Here is a 26,871-nt window from a genome sequence, read left to right on the forward strand (position 1 = left end):
CGTGCGTGGATCTCCATGCAAACTCCGGGGTGCTCATATCTTATATAGAATCCTCCATGAAGAAGTGTTATTTTAAATTATAGAAAACCGCTGCTTTTTTTACAATTAGAAGTTTTCATTTACTGTCTCGCACCTGGCGCGTGTTCGCGGGGAATTAATTGACTCCAGACCCGTGGAATAGACAGGCGGATTTTCTGCCGGCGGTTTCGAGGTCTGAGCATCGGCTCCGTTCCGTTTGCGACTGTTTGCGGTAATCGTTGAGCCCGGAGGAAGATTGATTAATGTAATCCAGCGGGGATCCCGCAACGAGCCCTCGATGTGGAACTTTCTGGGCCGATTTAAACTAACTTCGAGCACATTTCTGTTCAGACGGGAGGGCGGCCAGGGGGCGTGAAGAATGCCTGATCAAGCTGGAAACTTGACGGGATACGATCTGGCTCCACGGTTTGACGTCAGGAATGATTAAATCTAGGCGGAACGGCGGCGGCGGCCACGCGTCAGATGTTTCCCGTGGAACAGTTTAATTACGCTGGAACAACTGCCGGCTGATGAAACACTGACTCTGACACCGGTATTCCGGGGCCATTCTTTTCTTTTCGGATCGAACAATCGGAACTTTCCGTCGTGAACATTCCGTGCTTCTGTCTTAACGTTTCGCGAAAGTAACTGGACGCTTTTCTCGTCGAACTTTCGACGCCTTCCATCGGGTCCCAAACGACCTCGTTCTTCGGTAATTGGTAATACGCTACCGATTCCCACAGAATTCCCTCGTTGCCTAGATGGAACACGATACAGTCACGAGGTCGTAGATATGAGACTGAAACCCTGTTCCAGCTTTGAAAGATATTTATGCAAATTTTCCTACGATTCTACGATATCGCGGCAATTTTTCATATGCATAAGTAGATCGGGATCGGTTTTGTTTTCTGGCAGGATCGATTTTGGAAGGATGTAGAGTGTTGGACGTAAGAGTGTCTGATCTTTGCTTACTCATTCTACTTACATATAACAATTATGAATCAAGGATTTATGAAGGGAGAGATCGAACCTGGTTTCATTACAATTCGTGTTCAATTGTAGTTTAAGTTTTCTCAGGTTTGAAGATCATGTTCGTCATAGTTCGTGCAAACCTTTGAATTCTTCCTTATAATGTCTGTCTTGTTTTGCACTCGGTTGGGCAACGAATCGAATCCCGAGCGACCGATGTGACAGACGTTACCTTTCACTGAAAATTGCGTTCCATCAGTTGACAGCTTCGGCGGCCATAACTTTTCCTCTCGTTTCTCGAGGTGGTCAGCTTCGTCGTGGAATTCCGCGCGGCCGTGCCAACTTCATTGCACAATAACTCGGTACGTTTACACTTTATTCGCAGAAAGTTGTGTGTCGCGTTCTCCACTTGGCGAATCGTCTGAACGTCGAATGCCGTCTCGGATATGGTTGCAGTCGAATAGAGTGATCTTGGAACGCTCTTTACGTCTTCTAACACCCGTCTGACTCCGGCTGTCTGAATCCACTTATCGCGCACGCTGCCAGCGTGCACTTTTCGATTCTTCGGGACGGTTCTCAGGTTGTCTGTCTACAACGTTGCTCGAATTTACTGAACTGAGCTTGTTTGTCTGTTCCAGATTTATTTGATTAGGAAAACTGTGATACACAATGCATATGTGCAAGGCTGCTCGTTTTCTTTTCTTTTGAAGTTTAAGGACTGTTAGGAAACAATGCATTTACGCACTAACATTGTGTGGGGCTCGACACGGTACTCTCGAATGTACCGGGCCCATATCCACTAAAAAACCTAACAATCCAGGACTCGAAATGTGATCCACCTGGACAAAGAATGGTGAGCACTGCGACCGCTATTCGCATTACTCCGGTGCTCGCACAGCTTCGGATCTCTCCCACGCCTGTTCTTGTCTTATATGTACAAGGTTGCTCTTGCAACGATGTCTCGCACGAATCAAACCAACTTTGATCTTTGAATTGACGTTGCCAGCGAAACTTCGCTAACAAGAAAATCGTAACACGGTCTTGCCAAAACTTCTATCTCTCGGACAAAGTTCTTTCTGCGATAAGAAGTGGCTCGCTGACAAAACTTCCTGTCAGAGCTCCCGTCTATCTACAATGTGGCTCGAAAAAACTCAGATTGTTTATGTAACTCGATATATATTTTATTACGGAAAAGAAAAGTGTGATGCACAGAGCAGACTTTGCAACTGCTCGCACGAAAAACCCAACACAGCTCTGCCAAAACTCCGAGGCCCGCGATCGTAAAGCTATTTCTCAGCCAGATAAAGCATTTTATGCGATACGAACTGTCTCGAAGACAAAAATCCTTCTCATCCCACTGATCCACAACGTTGCTACAATTTATTGATCTAGAGAAGCCTGTTCTACCCGATTTATTTTATCGAGGAAAGGAAAAGTGTGATACACAGTGGCTCCAGTGCAGCGAGACTCAAACTAGCTTTGATCGTCTCATTGACGTTGGCAGCTAGACCTCGCAACTGTTCGCAAGAAAACCGTAACAGTCTTGTCAAAGCTAAGGGAACCGAGTGTATAGATCGTAGATCTATTTCTCGGATAGACAAAGTATTTGATGGGATGCGAAGCGTCTCGCAGACAAAAATCCGCATCTCCGTCCGATTTGTTTATTCTCGGACGAGAACAGAACGGTTTCTGGGGAACAGTATGTACTTTGACGACAGAAGTACTTTCTTCTAGAGACTCGCTAAACGGACGTTCTAATCTCGTCGAATTTATACTGAGGACCCGGTCCAGCGGCCGAAGTGTTTAGACAGCAGTCAATCACGGATCCCTGAAGATTCCCGTTGTTCGATCGCCTGTGGAACAGTTTCGGCTAGCAGAGGGGATGGTCGGTGTTGTTTTTCGTGACTGAAGAGGAATTCTAAGAGCACGTTATTAGTCCACCCACAAAGAGGAACAGTGGATAATTATCTCCAAAGAATTAAGGTAACGCTTCCTCGTGGATGAAATTACTAGCTCTTTCGCGGAGAAAAAGGACAGCCTCCTGCGGAACACATTATGGGTCCACCTACCGATAAAAACAGTGGATAATTGTGTCCAAAAAATCAAGGTGACGCTTCCTCGTGGAAGAAATGACTAACTCTTTCGTGGAGAAAAAGGACAGCCTCCTGCGGAACACATTATGAGTTCACTTACGGATAAAAATAGTGGATAATTATCTCCAAAGTATGAAGAAGTGGTTTCTTCGAAGCAACGAGTAGACAGCAGACAATCACGGGTTCCCGGAAGATTCTCGTTGGTCGATCGTCCATGGAACAGTTTGGGGATGGTCGGTGTTGTTTTTCGTGGTTGAGGTGGGATTCTGGGACGATCTCGGCTCCATGAGGACTCGCGTTGGTTGCGCAGCTCGCGAGCATCAGACGCGGCCAATCGGTATCTTCGTGTCGGCAAGTATTGATTTCTTCCGGGTCGTGGTCGGCCTCGATCGAATCTCATCGGAATCGAAGTTGTCGGAGCGAGACGTCATACTCGCCGACTAATTATAGCCGGGAAACGGCGTTAAAGAGAGCTCGGAATAGACCAGCCCCATCGGATTTTCCGATTCGTGTGGCACAGCAGCGAAGGCAAGCGTCGCGGAAGAAAGTGTTCTCGCGACTCCCGGCTCTTGTGCCCGCCTCGGAAACACTTTGCGCGTCCGTTCGCGGGCTTTTGCCTGCGAGAGAGGACTCGTTTCGCGTTGTCGTTGCCGTTGCCGTTGCCGTTTTAGTCTCTAGACACCGTAGCCGACGCGCCGAATGCGATCTATCAACTGGCTGACTCTTTCGAGACGTTGGGCGCTCGATCATGGCGCGGGATCGATCGACTTGGATAGCTGTTCTGTGGAGCGCGGTGCTAATTCGTCCAAAAAGGAAAACAGTAGATGGCTGTTTCTACAAAGTGGATGAATAGCTCTCTCGTGGAGGAAACTCCTAGCTCTTCCGCAGAGAAAAGAAATGTTTTCCTGTGGACCATGTGACGCGTATGAACGAGTAGATTTCGTGCGGAGCAAGTCGCTAGCTCTTTAGTGGAGGAAATGGCTAGTTCACCTACAAAAAGATGCAGATAGACGGCTCTAAATAAGTAAAGGACTAGCTTCGCCGTGGAGGAAATTACTAGCTCTTTCGCGGAGAAAAGTAATAGCTCTCTCGTGGAGTATGTGATTAGTAGACTGCGGATCTTTATGCATTTATGGCATATTATTCTGGATGGCATGTGCAGATTTGTAAAATAGTAGGAAACGTGTACATCGACAAGAGCTAATAGCATTTTTAATTTATTTTTACAACGAAGTCTTTTAGTTAACTTTTAGTTCTTTCTCCTGTTTTTGATTTTGATTAAGTAACGTATGGAAATAAGAATTTGCGTCACGGGTAATGAGTTCAGTCAATAAACAAGTTACGTCTCCCTCTAACATTTCTGTTTTAATAAAAGCAAGAAGAAGTAAAACCAGTATCACTATGAGATCAGATCAGTATCAGATGCTAGATCGTGTCGGAGGCTCGGCCTGATCCTAGAAGATCTAAGAAAATCCTAGGAGCGAGATGAAGTAGAGGAGTGGGGAGATAGAAGGTTTCTTGCCAGCCGCCCCTTTTTGGCACGTTTATTTCCAGCTGGACGATATTAAATTCACGAGAAGCCATCCGTGCCACCCGTTTTTCGGCGCCGTCGCCGCGTGGCTGCGGATATTCAAACAGGCAGATTTTTCCTCGCAGTTTTCACGCGCGTCCCACCGGCTGTGAATTTCCACGCCCCGGCGCGAATCGCCGCGGTGGTTTTTAATTCTCGCGTCGCGCGCCGGCCCCATTTATCCTCCACCTATTCCCAGTTTTTCTACTTCGAGATTCCTCGAGCGATTCTCTGTGTAAATCTTTCTCGCTGCACGCCCTTTTTCAATCTTTGAATCTCGCGAATATTTCCTTCATTCACAGGCAAAATTTATGAAATTCTGGATGGACGTTCATTACAGTCGCCTGCATACGCTAAGCCACGCTAAAATTACATTACAATCATTTTGTGTACTGACTAAACTGCGGATTTTATGCATTTATGATAAAAGTGTGTAGGTGCAATTTAAAACGGTAGAAAGATTCAAGGAATTTAAGAATATCAACATTTATTTTCAACGTTTGCAAAAAATGCAGCATTTGAGAAAAATCAACTTAAAGAATACTATAAAACTCGTACATATTTTTCAATGACAACCTCACAGTTGCCATTCTTTGACTTGTGTCACTTTTCTTGCGGGGCTGCGATATGATCAAAAAGATTGAGTTCATTAGATTTTTTTATTTGTAGAGAATTTTATGTATTTAAATTAAATTTTTTAATCTTTTTTCATCCACCTACCGTCATGAAAATCGATAAAATTTCACAAATACTCACGCAGTCAAAGATTCTTCTTTACATTTTGCACTGAACACATGCAGGGGATGTGATTGCACCCCAGTACAGACTTAACATTAGAATTGTAAGTATGCAGAGTGAAGATTAACTTTCCCTTAGAGATTTCAAGATTTATGTTCCCTTATAAAAATGACAAGATTGATTTTATTTATAATACGTGCTCCACTAAAGATATCTATAGAATAATTTTTTATTATATCAAATCATTGTGTAAAATAGAAAATTTGGAACCGGTGATTTTGACAAGTGGTGTTAGGTTTAGTGTTAAATGAGATACCTTGTTTACGCTATTTTCCCGAGAAAATACTTTCGCGAAAGAGCCGACTCGAGCACGTGTGGCGCTCGGATTCGCAGTCCTCATCTGGCTTTTATTTCGAGGGCCTGAAGAGCGGTTATAAACGACAAGGACCGGCGAAGATGGACGCGTCCGACGGCGACACCATTTTAGAAATGCAGCGACCGCGAGTCTCAGCCAGGATGGATATGCATTCCCCGCTTAATAGTGGCAGCGATCAGAGTTCGTAAATCCAGCTGGGCCATCCCTGTGCCCCATAAATAACTCGCTACGCCATTCGACCTGACCCCGGGACGCTTCTCGCAATTTTATAGTCGCCCGGCTACCTAAACCGAACATGTTCCCCATCCTATTTCCTCAGATTGCCGAGACGAAGCCTTGGAGCCGTCCACGTTTACAGGAAAAATGCTGCCGCTCGTCGAGGTAAACCAAAATCCACTCGCCACCATATAAAACATCGTCCCTCTTCTATTTCTTCAAGAGGCTAGTCCACCTTGGCAAAAAAATCTGTTATATTCTTCGAAAAATTTTCTAAGGATAATTAACAAGTGATAAATTCTGTCTACAGTGATGTCAACGCAACTCTTGACCTTATTCTCCATTTTTTCCACAACAAAATATTAAAAACTGTCAGAGTTCTCTAGCAAAAATTGAAACATCTGAAATGAAGAATTTTCATTCATTCTCGAACTAGATGACACTCTCTAAAATACAACACAGGATGGTTTTGATATCTCAGATACTTTTTTGCGATTTTTAAAAATATTCTACGTTACATTTTAGATAGTAGCTTCCAGATCGAGGATAAAAAAAATGTTCCGACTTCAAACGTGTCAATTGTGTTGGAAAGCTCGAGGTTCGCGTTTCGAAGGATTCTTGCGTGCGGTTCCGCGTCGAGGTGAACGTCGCGGCGCTGCGCGAGGAATTTGTTTAACTTATATTTAAACGGTTGGGGCTAGATCAATGGCTGCGCGCTAAATAGAAGGCGCAATTGGTGGCCCTCCGAAACGGTGTCATGTCACGCGTCACTATCTTGGAGAGGTCAGTGCGTTTATAACCACCTTTACAATCCGCCGTACCGAAATAGCCGGGCGTCGGTCTGTTTATAGAAGTCGTTCTCCGCGATTTCTTTTTACACGGAACTACGTCTGGCTGTCACTGTTTCTGCACCACATGCTAATCTCACAGCCAATCGATCGGCTAGTCAAAATAAAAACTGTATCTACTTTTTATGCACTGTTTTATTAGTCTGGGGTGTGGTTGCACTCCTATATGCACAGTGAAGTTTAAGACAATAGAAAGATTAGAACAATTCCAGAGTGAAATTTTGCTCTGGACTTAAACGATCAGGTTTCATATTATATGTTAAATATATAAATGCTAATCATTTAAAACTTTAAAATTAAGCATTTGTAGTTAATGAGTAGAGAGCGGATGTTTATGCATGTACAGCTAAATTGAGTATATTAAATTCAAATTTGTTGAAAAATATTAAAAATTGTAGATGTCTATATTTAATTTCTCCTTTATTAAAATCATTACGGGAAGAAATAACATTCAATTTAGTTTCTATTTCTTGCAACCAATGCAAACAATTTATATTTTGCACGATGATCCGCAGTCTATTAATGAGTAAATGTAACCAATGTTTATTTTGATAATTCGCGTTTAGCTTCGAGGGGAGCGATAGATCGCGTAGCTGGCGGAATCGAGTCTATTGATCGTCGAGGGGACGTGACGGTGTCGTCGATAACGTCGACGACAGCCCACGGGAAGAGCGGGCTCGCGAGTCCACGGGGAACTTTGTTTCGAAGCGTAACTTGGACGGTTCTTTGTCGCGGGCCCTGGGGACGAGGATCCGCGCTCCACTTTGATCAATGGACAAAGGCTCTCGCCCGGTTCGGCAATAGCAGGGCACAGGCCGATCAATCTTTTCCCGTTGCCAGGCTCGATTTCACCCGGACCTAAAAAGCATATCCCCGCACAACAGCTAGCCAGGGTCCTGCTAAAAGCAAACTCGTTAAAAGAACCCAAGCCAACGAAAGACGGAACACGGAACTTCAGCAGAACCTGATGGGAGAGCCTAATTAATACCGGTGCTCGAGAGGAAAAATGCTTGAGCCGCGCGCACGTGGCTGGCTAAGAATCTTCCTCCGAATTCTGATCATCTCGATTCCCAATATTCTCTGCACGCTCTGTTCGCCCATCTGTTTCGCTCATCTCTGCCCTTAAGCTGTTCTTAATTGCTGTCGTTTGTGCGCTATTCATTCGAATGCTTTTATTGTGTTCCCGTTTTAATCTTCCTGTAATTTCACGTTTAATGTTGCTCTTTGTTCGGTATACCTCCCTTGTGCTTAGGTATTTTATTTTTAATCTCTATGTGATATCTTCTAGATTTTATCTATTTGTGGCAAAGATGGGGGCAATTTAAAAGAATACAAGTCCCTCATTTCACGGACAGAATCTGTCCCTCGCTGTCAAATTGATTCAGTGGTAACAGATCGATGAAATAACAAGGTAAACAGTTGTTTTATTCTTATTCACTTTGACGAGTTAACATTTCAATCTTAGGCTTTCCGGTTATGTATTTCGCATCAACCCTTTACACTCCGAATTATTTTTCAATTTTGTTGCCAACAACTGCCGACTATTTTAAGCGTTTTATTTGAAATCTAATTCGAAGAACAGTTTCTTGACTGCTACCTGTTTCAAACAATTTTGTTTACTAATTATATTAAATACAGCTCCCAAAATTGACTCCGAGTCAATAGCAAAGAACAGAAGTCAAATATATTGTATATATATATAAATGCATTTCCTATTTCGTTTTTTGCCATGAATGTTTAAAATCCGCAGTCTAGATATCAGTGTTTGAATAGTTTGGATGTATCTACCGCTTGTGGCTCAATCATCAAGCCTTGTCAACGAGACGTTTCGATTAAATTCGTAATGGCCAAACGTTCTCGAAATATCGTTGCGACGAATATTATTAAGGGACTGTCGCAAAGGTTGGGACAGCATATAAGTTGGGACAGTGATTTTTTTCCACATTAACGCATTGGAAACACCAATCTCATGATTGTCACCTTCATTTCTGTTTATGCACAAACTCATCACGCGCATTAGAAGCAACAAGTCGTGTTTAGTGTAGCTGTGCCAAGAAAAGGCTAACAATATGTCCCAAAAAGTTTTACTGTGTTTCTTATTAACACTAAACCTACCTAACCTCAAAAGTAACTGATACATGTTCCCTTACACCATAAAAATGACGAGATTGATTTTATTTTGGCTTTTTAAAGATATCTATACAGTCGTTTCTTATGAAATCAGTTTTATTATTCTTCTAATTGTAAAATAACAAACCTGGAACCGGTCATTTTGACCGGTGTTGGTAGGTTAAGTGTTAATTCGTCTCCAACTAAAAAATTTTTCAATCCTGATTGCTTAAATGTATGCACAATAATTTGTTGGAAATATAATGCGTGTGTGTATAGTTTCAATGTGCAAAAAGAATTTTGTGCTCTTACTGCGATGTGAATTTGTTTTTTTGTGTGCTTCAAAATGTCGTTTTTTGTCAAGATTGGGACACTTGTGTCGTATAAGTTGGGACACAAACTTTTTTTCTTTGTTTCGCATATAGACGCCATTGTTATGAATGGTAACCACGCACACATACATGTTTTAAGTGTTTTATGTAAAAGAATCAAATTGTTGAGGCAAGGACTGTGTCGAGACGGCCAAAAAGTCGATGAAAAGCGCTATTTTGACTTTGCCAGATAATCTTTTGATTATCCAATAACGAGGAAAAAAGCAACAGCCAAACGAGCGGGAATTGTCATTTTCATCTGATTGTTTGGATTCATCTACTTCGGAAGATATAAATTTTCGTATTGCCTGCATGAAGAACATTCCAAAGAAGTCGAGTCGCTTGAATTCCATCGAATGCAAGGGAGCTGTGCACTTGAAATGCGGTAACATTCGTGGAAGTGAATCAGGAGATTAAGCCGGTTATTATTGAGTGAACAATCCTGGCAAACCATGATCTTAGAAATAAATGCTCAATAAACATTGAATATAAGGCGTTTTTCCTTATTTCAAAATTTACTTTTCAGAATTTTTGGGTAATCCCAACTTGTATGGCAAAATTCTTTTTCGCAGAAAACATCGTCTTCAGACAATTGACTATAAGTTTCTATTGGTTGACGCTATCATTATACTTTCTGCAACGAAAGTGTAGCTAGCAATTATATCTTTCCAACGGTATATTATTTTTTGCATAATTCTTATCCTATGTAATTTTATAAGATAAAAACAAAACGCGTGTCCAACTTTCGCGGCAGTCCCTTAATTTATTTTGTGGCTCTGAGAGTTGATGAATGGTTAGGGGAATGATTTGGTAAGAAGGATAAGATGAAGGGAATCCTGGAAATCATGATGAACTCTAAAGAACTGTCCCGGTTCTGGCTGCAGCCCATCCGTCGATCGAAGAGAGCCCATTTTTACAATTACGCGTGCCATCGAGGACGTACGAACGGGATTCTCGCAAGAGGGAAAATAATGGGGCAGGTGAAGGGCTGTTCTTTGTCGGCGGATATACCAGCCCCTTTTTACTCGCTCATTTTATTCCCACGCTTGGCTGGCCTTCGCCGTCGCGACGCGTCGGCCCGATAAAGACGAGCTTTAGGAGATGTACGTAGGATTTTTAAAAATTATTGATCTCTCTAGCAAAACAGTCCGGTGGTACGGTCGAATACAAAGTTTCCCGTATGAAACTTTCGCGTGGAAATTACGAGCAAAGTTTCCCGTGCATTCCCAAAAACCCGAGCACTTCTTTCGAGTATGTACGAGAGATGATATCCGACTCAGATCTCAAATACAGTGGATACGAAATGGGAAAATTATGTTCAACAACGCAAAAAGATCCATTGAACGGAAGAAATCTGATCCTAAACCAACAAAAATATTTTTGCTGTATCTCTAAGGTCCGGATTTTTATTAATTCCTTGATTCTTTTCAAAAACTGTGTTAGAGCTGTGGATAGTCCGTCTATAGAAAGACGTTCGGTCACGTGGTTCCGGTGGCACCATTTGGAAATTTTGTATTGAAGCTTCTATCTTTTTTTCTAAATGGATCTGAAGCACCAGGGAGAGGTGGTAGCTCTGCGAGGGCTACCCGAAGACGATTACTGTTAATTGCAGCTGTAACGTCGCCATTTTGCGAACCAGTTCGTGAAAAAATATATCTTCATACTATCTAAAGTATACGCAACAATATCCGAATGAGAAGATTTTGATCGACCTCTTCTGTTTCTCGAGAAAAATTTCCAAACATATACATATTTCACAATATGATATTCGAAGATTTCTTTTTCTTTATTTTAGTTTCATTTCAAAATACCCACGGATGATACCGAGCATGATACGTAGCATGTCTCGAACAAACAGGGAACGAAAGCCCGCAGGACAAGTACTAGGAATGTCGCGAATCGAGCGAAATTTCAGCAGGTTCTCGATTCCTCGGCGGACTCTAGGACGCAGCTCCTCGTTCCCGGGATAAACAACTCTCGTCGGCGGGTCCATGTAAAATAATCGGAATTTTCCGGGTCGCGTGCCGGATTATACCGGATTCATGAAATTTAAATATCTCCTCGGGTCACCGAGTCTCTGGATAGGCGGGGGGACAGGGGGGGGCATCTGTTTCCGGCGTGTCTCTCAATGCCTGGAATTCAATCGTTCAGCCGGAGATCCGAGATTTCGATATTTCATGGCTCCCGAAGGGACCCGGACGGGCTTAAACAAAGAACAGGGAAAAAAGAACGAAGCGACAGAGAGCTAGAACGAGGGAAACAGAGAAAGAGGGAGAGAGGGAGAGGAAGCGCAATAGAGAGATAAAAACGCTGGATACGTTTCGCTGATTTTTTTTGTTATCGTGGTGGAGGCAAATGGAATTTTTGGAGGAAAAATCGGACGGTTCGAGCGGGTTTCGTGGACCACGAGGATAGGAATGAGCACACCGAAACGCTGAAAGTCTACTGGCAATTTGAGCAACGATATCCCAAGGTGCCGAGAGGATGCTGGGTAGATCCGACGATCTCTAGCCGAGCTGCTACGAGCTCCAGATTCGATTCGCTGCGACGCGACGCGACGGAGCAAACGTCTTTCGTGGAAAACCGCTGGAAAAGGGTTCCGAAGTGTTCCGAGACACGGCTATACCTGGCTCAGCACTTATAGGATAGATTTCATCTCGTCTTTGGCCTTTGAGAGGCGACCCGGCTCTCAGCATGCAGCCAGAGACGCGGATTAGTCAACCACTTCGCCCTGGATTAGTGTTAACGATCTTGTCTCGTCACTTTCTCTGATTATTCTCTGTCAGCTCTCCCTCGGCTCCTTCTCGCTCTCTTTCGCGTGCTTTCTGTGGATTATCTGCCGGATTACCATGCTTTTCTCCTTTTAATCGCCGTGCTGCATTGTGCTTTTTAGCTGAAAGTGGTTTTTTTAACTTATTGGAAATTTTAGCAAGATCCCAGTACAGTAAATCCTAAATGACATTACTAGATTGCGGATTTTATGCATTTATGACAAAAACGAGTAGGTGTAATTTAAAATAGAAAAAATATTAGAAACATTCAAATATACTATTATATCATTCTCAACCTACCAAACATAATAGGGAAAAAAATTAATTTATATTTCACTCCTGTTTGTTGCAATTTAGGTAAAGAAATTTTTATTTTGCATAAAGATCCGCAGTCTAGACATTACGTTTGAGTATCGAGCGTTTTGCAATTGTTAGAGTGACGTGATAGGCGAAATCTTGGTGCAGCATGGTGGAGAGAAGGACTGGTCCGATGCGAAACCATCATCGTTTTCCCCATTGGCCGCGTAATTCGGTAGGAGAAACAAGTTTCCGCTGGGTCGATGGGGATTGCACTGACGGTCGAAACTTTACCTCGACTAACACCGGGACTGGTTCGGGGAATGGTCTCTGCGCGATTCGCGCTCGTTCGAAAGCGAATTCGTCTCTCGGCTCTCGCTCCCAGAACAATTTCCCGTGGCCCCGTGGAACGTTTCGAACTCGTCCCCTTTTATATCCAACGATAACTGTCATATTTCTAGTTGGAATTTCCATTCGAGCGCTCGTGGATCCGCGAAATGGCCACTGGTAATAGATCTATTTGCCCGATTCTATTTATACGATCGCTTGCTATTGAAACTTTGCTTCTTTATTGCGACAATCGGTTATTACCAGTGATAATTAGATCATCCACTGTCGTATTTCTAGCTGGAATCCTCTCGAATTAGTTCGAACAATCGAGGAGCATTCGGTAGACTGCTACTGACAGTTCCCTCCTTTCTACGAACCAATTATCAGTTTATGGTACGACCAAATTTCGAAATACTAGGAAATGGCTGTAGTAACTAAAATTAATGACAGTTTTATTTTGTCTTTACCGCAGCACTTTAAATGTGCTTTGCCGAAGTTTCTTAGATCTTCATGCGTGTCTAAAAATGCATAAAGATCTACAAATATTATACAGAACATGCAATTGCAAAGAAAGTTCTTGGTGCATTTGTTGGATTCACGAGTGCGCATGAAAATGCAATTGCAGGGGAAATTCTTGATGCATTTGTTGGGTTCTCGAATAGCATACTGATATACTTGCAAGGGAAGTTGTGGACGCAATTGGATCCGCAAACGCAAAACAATGCAATTGCAAGGTTCTTGAATTGTACGCTCAAGGATCGAGTTGCAAAGGAAATAAAATTTCGCGAAGACAATCGAACGATTTGAAAAATTGACTTTTGCTCGATCGGCGCTGTGGTAATTGAACGGACGTCGTCGATTCTGGGTTGGAAGCGATAAATCCACAAGTTGTAGCGTTAACGTTCAAAGTTCGGTGCTTCGTGTTCGAGAGGCGAGCTCCGAGACCATGCCAACGTCCGATCGCCTATAAAATTCGAGTGTCTGTCGCATTTTTCAAGGAGAATTCGATGCCGGCCCGGCTGTCTTGACCACAACACGGTTGAACAAGACCGAGTTGAATTCACGACTCCTTATCCATGCTTAATCTGTTCCCGATGCGGCGAGGTACGATATAGACTGCCCCGACACCTACACAGACTTCTACAGGCAGATCAACTTTAGAAGTTGCAAGCAGTTTGCGTCTGAAATGTGCATTCTTGGTTTCGTAATTGTTCGAGCCTATACAATTGCTTTCTTTCCGTTTCAATAGAAATATAAAATCGCCTGGCGGGCCGCGTGTTGGCCAGGCCTGGGCTAGTCCTACGTGGACCTTTCCTACCTCGACCCAGATCTCTCAACTCAAACTATCCTCGGTTCACGCATAGCTGTCTGACCCTCGGCTCGTAACACGAGATTAAGTTCTTATGAATTTTAAATATAAGGAACTCTCGTAAAGGTTGAGACACGTTGTGTTTTCAGCTGTAATATTTCGTAGGACGAAAATTGCGCAAAAAAATGTACACTGTTGGAAAGGTATAGTTGCCAGTTAATTTCATTTTCGCTGCAGGAAGTATATGAATATATGAATACAATGTTTTCGTATAAGTTGGGATAACCCAAAAACTCTGGACAGCAAGTTAACATTAAACCATCACTTGCAAAATGGACAGTTGGATAATAAAAAAACGCTTTCCAGACCTCTATGTGACGTCGGTGATGGGAACTCTCAAATTTCCTGGTTCTAAATTGTGAAGCGCCTCCACCGCTTTCCATTCTTCAATTACCGTGAACGTACGGGGCTGCGAGAGGCGGCTGGATCGATAAACAAGCTTGAATTTAATTAAAGAATCTTTACTTTTAATCAAAGTTGTCGGTTCGGCAGGCTGCGCCGCAGTAGATCCAGACCGTGCCTTGTCAGACGCGGTTAAGAACTCACGTTCCGCCGGAAAACAATTTCCTGTCGCCTCGATTTTATGCATTTGTGGCAGCCACGATCAGAATAATTTATAGATCGCGAGAACTCTGCGTGCATCGAAAAATTACGAAAATTTCCAGCGTTTTCTTAAACACTCTACGCTGAACATACTACTTTAAATCGAACGAAGTGTCTAGGTTCTGGAGTATAATCGCTTCGGGTGCAACGAGTGAAAACTATTAAATCCATACAACATTTGTATACACTTTTGAGTATATTTTTTAAACCGATGACCTTGGCGTTGACCTTCACAACACATTTCAGAGTCGTCGAATTAAGGACCCTCGGTATCATTTTATGGCCCCTTTTCCCGAAGTCATTTGGAACGGCGCAGAAAAGGGAAAGGCCTCTTCGTAAAATAAATATGCTAAAAGTCGTGGGGCCATCTGTGCCGCTTGTAAACGAACGCGCATTTCTTACATTGGGATTTGTGTGTTTCAGGATCGCGAGTTCGTGGAGATGGAGGTGCCGTTCAACGGTGCCCCGAAAAGGCCGGGCTCGCCGTCGCCCCTGACCTCTCCCGCGCACAGCACTGCCTCGAGGGGCGGCCTGCTGCACGCCTGCTGCGGCCGCTGCTACCCCCAACGTTACCAGGTACGCGGTCGCCGTATTCTCGCCTCGACGACCTCGATAAGCGAGGGCCCACCCTCGTCTTCCTCCCACTCTCACCAATCGCAGCCGAGCGGACAACCGGTCCAGTCCCATTATCAGCCGATCGACCCGGCCACCGTGCCGAACGTCGCGTTCAACGTGCCTGGCGACAATGACCGGCAACGTCGCCAGGGCACCAGCACCTCGTCCAGCCCCTACAACGAGACAAGGGTGTGAGTCGGGCTCGGGCCAAGGATCTCTTTACAAGATCGTTGTGATCCCCCTTACCTCCTTAAACCTCTTTTTACTAGGAGAACGGTTTCGTTTATCCACGATCGGGATTATCGTCGGTACGCGGTGAGTAACTCACCGTTACGATCTCTATCTTCGAATCGGGCTGTGCCTCCTTTGCTAAGTCTACTTGAACACGTCTATGAACACAGCAAGGTGGTTGTCTGTCTTAGACGACCTAGGAGACTGTTTTCGAGACTCCTCTGGGTTCTGGAGATTCTTGTCCTAGGAACTTCGGAATGGGTTCTTGTTGAGGATTGAGGCAGAGGTTCCGCAGTTTGGGGTACAGAGGTCTGAGTATCTACAGGCAGACTAGAGATATTTTGAGGGAAGCAAAGAGTCCAGGCTGAGACCGGTTCTCAGTCGTTGGGTTCTAAAGATTCAGAGAATGTTCAGAGGTCTAGGTGTCTCAATTTAGCTGATGGAATATTGAGGGTGCTAAGAATTCAGGTCTGAGACTGGCTTCCAGGTTCATACAGGCCTATGGTTGAGAATGAAGAGGTTTAAGTGTTCAATTTGTACAAAGGATCCTTGAAGGATCTGCAGATTCTGCATTAGCTTCCAATTCAAAGAGGGTCCGACACCTAATAGGTTCGCGGAACCCTAAGAGTCTCAGTTAGGCTAACGAATTCTCAAGGGAATTGAGGAATCAAGACTGAGCTTGGTTTTTCAATTGGCAAAGGGCCTAAGATTTCAGGTGAAAGGATCTAAATGTCTCAGTGTGATTCGAGAAAGTTTCAAAGAGCTAAGGAATCAGAGCTAGGACTAGTTGTCAGTTTTACCGAGTTCTAAATTTTAAGAAGACATTTCGTAGTTTAGATATCTTGACAATCTTCGAAGACATTAAGAGTTCAGGGGACTGAGGCTGGTTTCTAGATTAAGAGAGACCTGAAGTTTACAATGTAGGGATCTAAGTGTTTCACAGGTGAACGAACCTTGGAAGAATCTGAAGATTCTGCACTGAGATTTGTTTCCGATTTAAGTGAAGCCTAAATTTGAGAGACCTGCGAAGACTTAAAGCTTGAGATGATTCAGGTGTTTCAGGTCGAAGGACCTTGGATGGATCAATGATTCTGTGCTAGGTTGATTGCTGGTTTAAGAGGGTCCTGCGTTTGGTAGACCTGCGAAGGCCTGAAGCTTGAGGTGGTCTAGGTGTTTCAGGTCGAAGATCTTTGGATGAATCCAATGATTCTCTGGTAGATTGATTGCTAGTTTAAGAGGGTTTAACTTTGGGAGACCTGCGAAGGCCTGAAGCTTCGGATCTTGTGCCCCGAGTGTCCCAGAGTGAAGTACCTTGGGAGAATCGAAAAATTCTGAACCCTGCCGACTTCTACTGCCTGGGAGGCCTAAGTAAATGCGAAGGTCTGGATTTAGAGGCAAACTCCAAGTCTCTCAGTTGAGTTGAGGAGTCTTTGACGGACGTAGTGACCCTCTTCTATCTTTTAATTGGTAAGGAGCCTGGGTTTGAAGTCCTGTGTCCTAGCGAAGGAGCCGAATCCCAAACCTCTTCGGGACACGAGGACTCAGGAGCATAATCCAGTCTCCTCAGTATAAGCTGAGCCAATAGACAGTACCGTTGAGGATTCAGGGATTTTCTCTACAGCGAGCGCAGACCACGCTAGTTTCGATCTCGGGTGTAATCGCGAGGGTGTTATCCTGTTCAAAGGAGTTTCGTGGCGGAGCTACGAGGAAAAGGAGCCTCTCGACGACTATTTATTCTTATTGCACTCTCTGTGCTCTCTCTCAGGCACTAGGCGTTTAGATCTAATTCTTCGTCGGTAATAGAAGTTTAATCTTGTCAATGAAGCAGGCGTACGATCTATCGGTTCTCGTCGATTGCCCTCTGTCTACGATTTCTGTCCAGACGTCACCCATTCTTGGATATCTCGGTCGCGCACGCTGCGAATAGATTACCCAGCCGCCGCGCCGCGCCGCGCGCCGCTTCGAGACTAATTTCCGGGATTCGATTAAATCCGAAGAGCCACCGCACCGCGGCCTCCGTCTTCGGTTCTGACGGAACCACGGTCCTTAGAAACCCTTTCCCAGCTTCTCCGTTTCAAAGTCGTGATAATTAGCCTACACAGATAGGCTCTTGTTCCCCGGTATACTAACCGAACGCGAGATAAACCCGATGAGACGTTAGTCCGAAGCGTTAACGATCTTGCGGGACTCTCCCGCTACCATTCAAACCCAATAACGTTCCTCAAGCTCCAGTTTCCCAGGATTAATAATTTAGTTAATTTACACGGGGAAACTGGTCGGAACTGCTGCAATAAAATTCACCCACCACTCGCTTTGTCAGTTCGAGTTTGAACCCCCGGCGATATCGAACAGCACTAGGTTATATACGGGACACTGTTCAATATTCACCGTTTCCACTTATCGGAGGCTCGCAAGAATGCTAGTGTATGGAATAAATTGTCGAACTACGCTTTCTCAAAGACGAAGTATTGCAATATCGGAAGAGACTCGCTGAATAGAGTCGGTCGCCTGAAATTCAATTTCGTGCTGCCACGGGGAAAGTTGCTCCTCGACATTGTTTTGAAAATTCTGACTCGCGGGAACAGGCTGATACGTTTCTTTGTTAGGTGGTTCTGTCCTGCGTCGTTCTTTATTCGGACACAGGATAATTAAAAACTAAAGAAATTCTTCCTTTAGGGTGAATATTGTAATCCTTGATCGATATCATGCTCAAAAGACCTACAATCTGTACTATTCATAGAATTTTTATAAGATAGGCTTCATCTTTTCGAAATCTAGAAACTATTTTCAAGTATCAACTCGTCGTACACCAGGAGCAATTTTATTCTGTGCTATCGATTGATTTTTCTTTGGTTATCACTGGACTGCGGATCTTTATGCAAAATAAAAAATGTTCGTATCGATTGCAGGACACAGGAGGCAAATAAAAATTGTATCCTTCTTTTAATTATCCTATTAAAGCCGAAACTAATACATTGATGTTCTTAAATATTTTTAACATGTCCACTGTTTTGAAATATACGTGCCCATTTTTGTTATAAATGCATAAAACCCGCAGTCTAGTTATCACCATGTTCGAAAAACAGTGTAGTCTGCAACACTGAAAAACTTTCTTTTGAAAAAGTCGTATTATTTTCGACATTCTCGAAATTTCTCCGAGATGACTGAACTTATAATTCGAAGCCAGTGATACGCTCGCCGTTTTATCAGTCCGCGTAACGCGCGGATCGTTCGGCCCGGTTTGATAAGAGCCGGATAAACCCGTCGTCCGGGATAGCAGTCGTAAAAATTTCTGCGATCTCTTCTTCGCTGTGGGAAATGGAAGACGAACCGAGGGAAAATAAAAACGGCACGCAAAGCGTACGATCGCATCTCGCCCGGAGAGAGAGGAATTCCTTTCGAAAAAATCCGACTCCTCGATCTGTCCGAGAGACCAATTTGTAGTTTGTCGTTTGGGATGTTGTTCCACGGTAGGGTAGTGTATCGTGCGCTGGCAACAGTGGATTGACGTCGCATCTTGCGGATAGAGTCCGCTCTTTTATACGAACTATTTCTCGTGGATTATTTTCGGAGAAAAGGAATCGAGGTAAAATTTCGTTTCGCTGGAAGCGTTTGTATGATTGAAATAAGCTGGAAACATTGACGGTGTTCGTTAATGGAGCTGTTAATTATCAGAAATTTTATGATAATTTGGGAATATTGGAAAAATCTTTCCTAATTCTCTCAATTTTGGTAAAGACAAACTCGCCAGACGATGAATTAAAAACCGAAATGATCCAGAATAATCATAACTGAAGAAGTGACAAGTGCCATTTGCTCAGAAACACCGGAGTGAAAGAATTGCAATAAGCTCGGATAAAAGGTGACCTAGAAAAGTGTCCGAGAGGTCGAAAAAATGATATTGTACGTATCCAATTTCGGAGCAGCTTCAACTTAAATTCGCCATCTGGCGAGCGCCTCTTTGGAGAGGTTCAGTCGTTTTCGGTTTTTCGATGAAAGCGTAGGATCGATTGAGGCGCTCGATGACGGATGGAATCGTCGAAACGGTTGACGCAGGCTTCTGGACCAGTTGAAAAGTGGCAACGGTTTCCGGTGTCGGGAAACCCGATGCGTATCGACTGCAGCCGCCGCGCCGCGTTCCGAGCGACGTATATCGACTCGTAAATCAACTTCCACGTAGCCAGAGGCGACGTTAACGAGGGAAAATGAGAAGTGATAAATGGTCTGGGCGGCTGACAGATCGAGGACGAGACCCCATCGAAACCCCATTAAACGTCGTTCCTCTCCCTATCTCTACTCTCCCGCGATCGCTATTTTTTAGTGGACCAACTAACACCCCAACCCACCTCGACTTCGCCACATGCTAATCGTCGATTAACTCGAAATTTCGTTACTGGTTTTCTACCATCGCTTCTCTTTCTCTCTCTCTCTCTCTCTCTCTCTCTCTCTCTCTCCTTTCCTCGCGTTTTCTCCTCTCTCTTATGGTTGTTTCGAATAATATCCTTCGAATTAATTGTGACGAAATTGAAATCCTCGGACACCGAGCATTAGCGTCGATTAAATTCTGGTTCTATTCCAGCCACCAATTTCCAGACTAAATATATATACGTATATACCAACTCGTTCTATACTCGTTTTCGTTTATAGCCGCGGTGCTATACTTCGGTAATCCCTTCCGCATTGTGATCGCGCTTGCATTACGACTGGTATTGCACCGTGTAAACCCGCTTTAGGGTTTCTAATTCACGATGGGTTAGTGGCAGCAATGATCCCACATACATGAATATCCACTTTGTGTTTAATAGCTAATAGAGCAACGTGGATGGACCTCCGCATCGCCGCGCCGCGCCGCGCCGGTTCCCTAAACTCCATTAAAACCTACTGTTGATCGGCGAACCTAATTTCTGAGCTGTCTGCCCGAGCTAATTTCAAGCGTCCGTAGATGATTTTAGAAGTTATTAACATAGAAGTTTTTAACATTTTAGAAGTTATTCAACCAATCTTGTCTAGGTTCCATTCAGTTCCTATTGGCTTGCTGAAGTTTCTATCGGCTTGAACAGATTCGTCGGAGAATAATCAATCCTCTTTTTTGTAACCACATTGCAAATCAACTTGCTGTCCTAGATCATCACCAATTCTGAACTGATCCAAATTCAACCATTCCTGACCAGGTTCTATTAAGATCCCATCGGTTTGCTCAAGTTTCTATCAGTTTGAACCGGTTTGTCAAAGAATAATTAACCCTTTTCCACAATTTTGTTCTGACCACATTGTAAATCAATTTGCTGTCCTAGATCTTCACCAATGCTGAACTGATCCAAATTGAACCATTAATAAGCTTGATTAAGTGTCGATTGGGTTGAACAGGCCTGTTCAAGAACGGTGGAACCTATTCGCCACAAATTTACTTCCACTATGAATAGATCAGACCATCACCGTATTCGATTTCACTTGATCATGCTCGCTCAAGTTTCCAAAAGTTTGACCTAGTTTGACGAAGTTCAACTACGTTTGCTCAAACCCAATTATACAATATTCCCCAAAATAACTTCCCGAAACTATTTCTACCCACATTGCGCACCCAGCACCTCGTTGCTGACTCAGATCCGCCCACAACATCGCGCAATCCGTTTTCTCTCGCGTTCTAACCATTTCGACGACGTCCATCCGCCGGTTGTACTTACAGTTTACTCGCTGGTTGACTTTAATCGACACCCGATGATGAATGCAGGTGATCGGGGCGTGTGTCTGGGCCACGGCCGACCGTTTACACGATCTTTACGACGGAACGGGGTCCCGTGCAGCCGTTAAAAGCGTGCGTGACGGCGACGTCGCCTGGCAAATGTGTTTCTGGCCGGCTTTAAATCAATGATAAGATTCATACGTACCGAGGGAGCTCGGGCCACGACGTGCGCCGTCACCGGCACGACGAATGTGTTCCTGCCACAGGCTGCACGTACCCTCCTCGTTCACTGTCTGTCTCTAGAGTCAGCCACAACTTGCCGAAATGCACGGGACAGCCGCCACATCCGCTGGGAAGCGTTTCCTCGCGATGGAATGCACCACTTTGTTCCTCCAGTCGCTTCTCTCTCCTTCGAGATTCGTTGAAATCCTTCGCTTCGTGGAAGTCTGCACGAATTCTGGTCGTTTTTTTTTTCACTACCAGCGAACGTACCGAAGCGAAACACGACACATTTGAACGTGAAACGCGGAAGAAAAATATCTGACGCATGGTCTCTTTTATCAAAGGGGAAAGCAGCCCTTCAAGTAAGAAACGTATTTTAGTGAATATCTTGGAAACTGGTACAGCTGCAGGAACGATTTTCAAGGTAAAATTGTGCAGTTTCTTACGAGGAATACACATGTGCAAACAGATCTCGAATATCGCTATTTGTTTAAATAATATCAGCCATTTTCTGTCGAAACGTTGTTCTAAGTTTTGCTTCGTCATCTTGATTGAATCCTAGGAATCACCTGTGTCCGAAGTTTCGCGGAAATCCACGAACATCACTTCGGTACGTTCTCTAAGAGGATTATGAGAGAACGTTCGTCACCAAATCTGTTTAGTAATTAGACTTTCGGCTTCCACAAGAACGATCGCGCAAGTCTATTGCATTTCCTCGGGCTTTGTGAAGCCAGGCAACGAGTGCCATTCTCAGAAAAGGACACTCGAAGTCGTCAGCTTTTCGAAACGCTTCGCGGCTCCGAGCAAAGAGTCTTGACTCGTTCGGTGGTTTCTCTGTTTGGTCACGTTTTGGGTACGAGAAATGTGTTATTGGACTCGCATAAAGGAGCTAATAAGAGGATCGATGCGCCTATTTCCGAAGTACGGAAAAATTATAGGTAAGAACTGGAACGAGCCCAGGCGTCGATAAACTTCCGCGAGAACCTTTTCCTGCAGATAATTTTGCGAAATTTGTCGTTTTACGTCCTTCGTGCTGGCTAAGATAATCATAAAGCTTCCGTCGGCGAAGTATAAACGTCAGGATGGCGGAATAAATTCGATAAGATCTTTCTGCTTCTTCGGAATCAAAATTGTTAGTAGCTCTTTCTATTTTCCGAGCGATCTGTTCGATCTATTGTCTCTATCGACGATCAGGATCTATCAGGTATGGATGAGGTTAGGTAATTTCGAGTAGAATACTGTACAGAGATAGGAAGTTTGCTAGTTGCGGGGCAGTTCTGACACTCTCTTAGCCGCGATTGCTCTGCTCTCGTCGTCACGGGATTTGTATAAGGATGCCGTTACTTTTGAGGATAATAAGGACACGTGTGGCAGGAGGCTGGGAGATTAGGTTTTGGAGAATGGTGGGAGCTATCAAAGCACCAGTGAGAGCCTTGTTCTTTGGTCTAGCCAATTTGTTGTCTCTGAACAGTGTGGTATTCTATCATTCTTCCGGTGTTCATCACTGTAGTGTTCTAGTCGGGCCTTCCCGCGAGAAATCGATCGGATCTCGCAATTGACATTGGAGATCGTAATCAGAAATTGCTATGGTGTAGAGACATTGAATTTAGGTTAGGTTTCAGTCATCATTTTACCCTATTGTTCGTTTGAGAGGCACAAAGTCTTTTAAATAATTGGAAGATGCGGAGGCCAGTATTTCCGGAACAACTTCGAAATCGTGAAACTGATGACTTATACCTTCCCTAATTTTCAATTCTCTGTATCGTAAAGAATTTTGGTGAAACTAGCTTTCGTGGATCGCGAGATCCGAACGATTTGTCAGGGAGCGCCCGCGATCCCGAGCCACGCGTTCGTTCCGTCGACCATATCGAAGACTACGGGCCCTTTTGGGACCGAACCGCCCAATAAGGGGGCCCGGTTCGGTCCGTCTTCCATCGGCGAGTCGCTCGTCGAAGCCCCGTGTCAGCCCCCCACCCTACGTCTTCCATTTTTAGATTAAAACTCGGCCCGAAATGAAGCTGCGCGTATCGGATCCGGAGGCCCGAGCTCGTGTGCCCGCCTTTCTCTCGTCCGATCGCACAAATTAATCAACGGCCCACCTTTCGGTCGTCTCGGCCGCCATTCCGCGTGGAGCCGCGGAAGCGGACAGAAGCGAAATCCCGGGGCGGAACGAAGTCGCGCGATCTGAAAGGGATCCGAAAGAGGAAAAGGAAAAAGGAGGTCGGAGTGAAACCGGGGATCGTATCCATCTCTCGATCCCTTTACAGCACCTCAACCCCCTCAACCGCCTCTTTATTTCCTAGCTAGCGATGAGATGGAACAGCTCGCGAGCGTATTCGAACAAACCATTGAATTCGATAAAGATATATTCTCGAACGAACGAACCTTCGGAACAGCCTAGGCAACACCTAGACAACCTACAGTAAAATTGACATACATTGATCGAAAACTTTCCATGGCAATGGAAAATGGCAGGTCATGGAGAGTGCAGCTTGTTCATTGAAATCGACTCACGCCGAACTCGATCCCATCGCTACTTTGATCCCTTTCCGCGACGCTCGTTCGCCGGCGAGAATTCCATTCGCGTTCTATTCGCGAGCCTGCGAGTCGAATCGAATCGAATCGAACCGATCGATACCATCGCAGGAGCTCGTTCCCCGTGGAACAAGCTCGTCCCCTTGACCTTGTGTCCACGGCACGTCGAGTAGTGTCGCGATACTGTCGATCGAATCCGCGACTTCGGTCGACGCTCGAGGAAATCGATCGACGCCCTCTGCTTTCCCGCGCTGTCGCCCATTTAACCCTCCCTCTCCCCCCACATGTTCTAATTGAAGTTAATTAATCACGGGCTGTGCTTGGAACCTCGGGGACCGAATTAGGTTGCTTCGGAAGTCTGCGAAGATTTTTCTGGCCTTCTAGAAATAATTGTATCCGAACGAAGAACTCTTTCTATAATTTCACTTCTGATTTCATGAATTTCGTTGAGAATGATTTAGTGCCTGCACCATGCTGCAAGACGTTATTTGGTATTGTTTCTCCTACTGTGTTCATATGTACACAACTCTATCAGCTACATTTATTTTATTTTTCATTCTTTGCGTGAAAATAGCGTTTAGATAGATAGTGACATACTTTGCCTGATAGCTAGCACGTTGATTGCCAAATGACGAGCCCCAGAAAGTTGAATGAAACCTAAATTGGAACGGCAAGAATTTTTGCAGTGATTGGTGCTTCAATCCTTTTGCATTCTGCAATCTTAACCCTTAGCAGTCGAGTGGCGACTCGGAGTCACTAAAAATTGCTGTACCATTATTCAATATGTTGGTATCTAATCACTAACTACTCATTTAAGTATTGTATTTAAGTATAAAATATTGGATTATTATAGCTCCGACTGCAAAGGGTTAATATATTGTAATTTTCTCCAATATATTACAGCAAAACCGGTTTTTAATTCTAGTCGACAAATAGTGTCACGAATGCATGATTAACAAGACGAACAAGGCAGTCAATGCGCTAATGAGTCTTCGAATAATCTTCTTAGTGTTAGACTATAGTTTCATAGCAGTGATATTAGTGTAATAATTAGATGAACACAATAGGAGGATCACGATCACGTCACGTACAGAAACATTAAAAACCGAAGCGAATATTAAGTTGAAAACAAGCCAAATGAAAACGAACTAAAATGAAATATTGTGTAACCCGAAAAGCTGTTAACTGGGCGACAGTCTAACGAAATGAAATATCGACACGAACACCCTTTGCATTCGATAAATTCACGAAATTCGAACAGAAATTCTGTAATATTGCATTTCAATCGATTCGTTGTATTTCATGTATATTGTTAACTCTCTCAATTACACTCATAATCACAGTATTCAGCAACTAAATTAATTGAGAATTTGGATAATTTGATCGAGTTACTATAAAATCGAGGTCTGCATTCCAAGAATTCCATATCAAATTTTATTTTTTAGACTATTTCATTAATAAATAAATAAATGCGCTCGAGGTACTGAAAGGTGATCAGGAAGAAGTGTCCGGGTGCAAAGGGTTACTTTAAAAATCAAGAGTTAGAGGGTCAATGTACTAACTTGTGAATCATTTCCTCGGCCGATCGAACGAGTTGTGGTTTCTTACGATCATTCTCGACGATCTTTCGGCCTTATAACAGTAGCTTTAAGGATGCCCCTTTTCGTCGTAGATAGGCCCAACGAAACAGGTATCGCGGGAACCCAAAATCATTTAGCAATTTCGCGCGACTCTCGCGAAACCCTCGGAAAATCTGCGTAGAATCGCCGAGGAATTCGTCATTCGATCCATCGTAGATCGATTTTCAGTCCAGGTTGCGGTACAATTACTCAAATCAAAGCTTTTCCTATCACTCGTTCTTGAGAACCGATCGAGGAACAAAGAAAATTGGCTACAAATCAATTTTGCTTTCCTCCTGCAAATGGCTATCTAATTACTAGACTGTAGATCATTCTGCAATTCCCGTTTCCACGAATTTTTCATCAAGATAAGGTCTTCGTTCTGCTGATTAAGAAAATTCTGACGAAAATGAAACGCTATTAATTAAGTGGCTAGATAGAACTATAATTAGAATTTTGCAGATCAGCGGGCGACGTAAATGCATAAAAATCTGCAGTCGTCTAATAATTTCTTCAACATTCCATCTAGCGATTCAACTAGCTTCGCAAAACAAGCTAATTTTGTGCCAATTGAATCTCGCGAGAAAATAGCAGGGAAGCAATCGAAAAATTATGGAGTATGCGACCGATAGTATCAAGTGTATAGCATCGAAGCAGCTTATCGGAGAATCCCGAGAAGAGAGCACAAGACTCTATAGAAGCAAGGAGAATTGGGCAATCACGGTTAGTCGAAGGGTTCGATAATCGCGGCGATCGAGATCGATCGCAGCAATCCGCTCGCGCGTTCATCTGATCGGGATTTACGATCGCAGCCATCTAAACATTCCGCCGTGCGATTTATCGGTTGATAAAGCAACGTCCTCGCCGCGATTAATCGACCCATGTTAGCGACATAAATCCGAGGAGGATTCGCGTCGCCACGAAATCCGCGCGAGATTTACGAGCCTCGCATTTTTTGTTACTTTCGACGCAACCTGGTGCGATTTTGTGGATCCGGACTAATTGCGATTCCTCGGCGAGCGATAATTTATTCGAACCTGTGAATTCATTGAGAACCGACTCCTTCACTCATCGAGGCGTTGCGTTGTATCAAACAGGAGCCAAATAAAATTGTCTCCTGAAAATAAGATAACAAAAAAATATACATCGGTATTCTTACCGATTATTCGATTCTTATCTTCTTTTAGCGCCTAACGTTTATACTACATAATTCCACTTATACATACCATGTTATATACTTCTCTATTTTTTTGTATAATGTCATAATATAATGTATGCTATATAAACC

At 43.9% G+C, this 26,871-nt stretch overlaps 1 protein-coding gene across 4 annotated transcripts in view; it reads left to right on the top strand.

Annotated features, from left to right (window-relative positions):
- Shal (potassium voltage-gated channel protein Shal) overlaps positions 1 to 26,871 on the top strand; it is a 181,468-nt gene that overhangs the window by 107,396 nt on the left and 47,201 nt on the right. For all 4 annotated transcript variants that reach the window (XM_076423706.1, XM_076423707.1, XM_076423709.1 and 1 more), the window contains exon 4: positions 15,102 to 15,254. In XM_076423706.1, coding sequence (XP_076279821.1) covers positions 15,102 to 15,254 — 153 coding nt within the window. The remainder of the gene's footprint in view (positions 1 to 15,101; positions 15,255 to 26,871) is intronic.

This window comes from Lasioglossum baleicum, chromosome 5 (assembly GCF_051020765.1).
Source record: "Lasioglossum baleicum chromosome 5, iyLasBale1, whole genome shotgun sequence".
NCBI lineage: Eukaryota > Metazoa > Arthropoda > Insecta > Hymenoptera > Halictidae > Lasioglossum > Lasioglossum baleicum.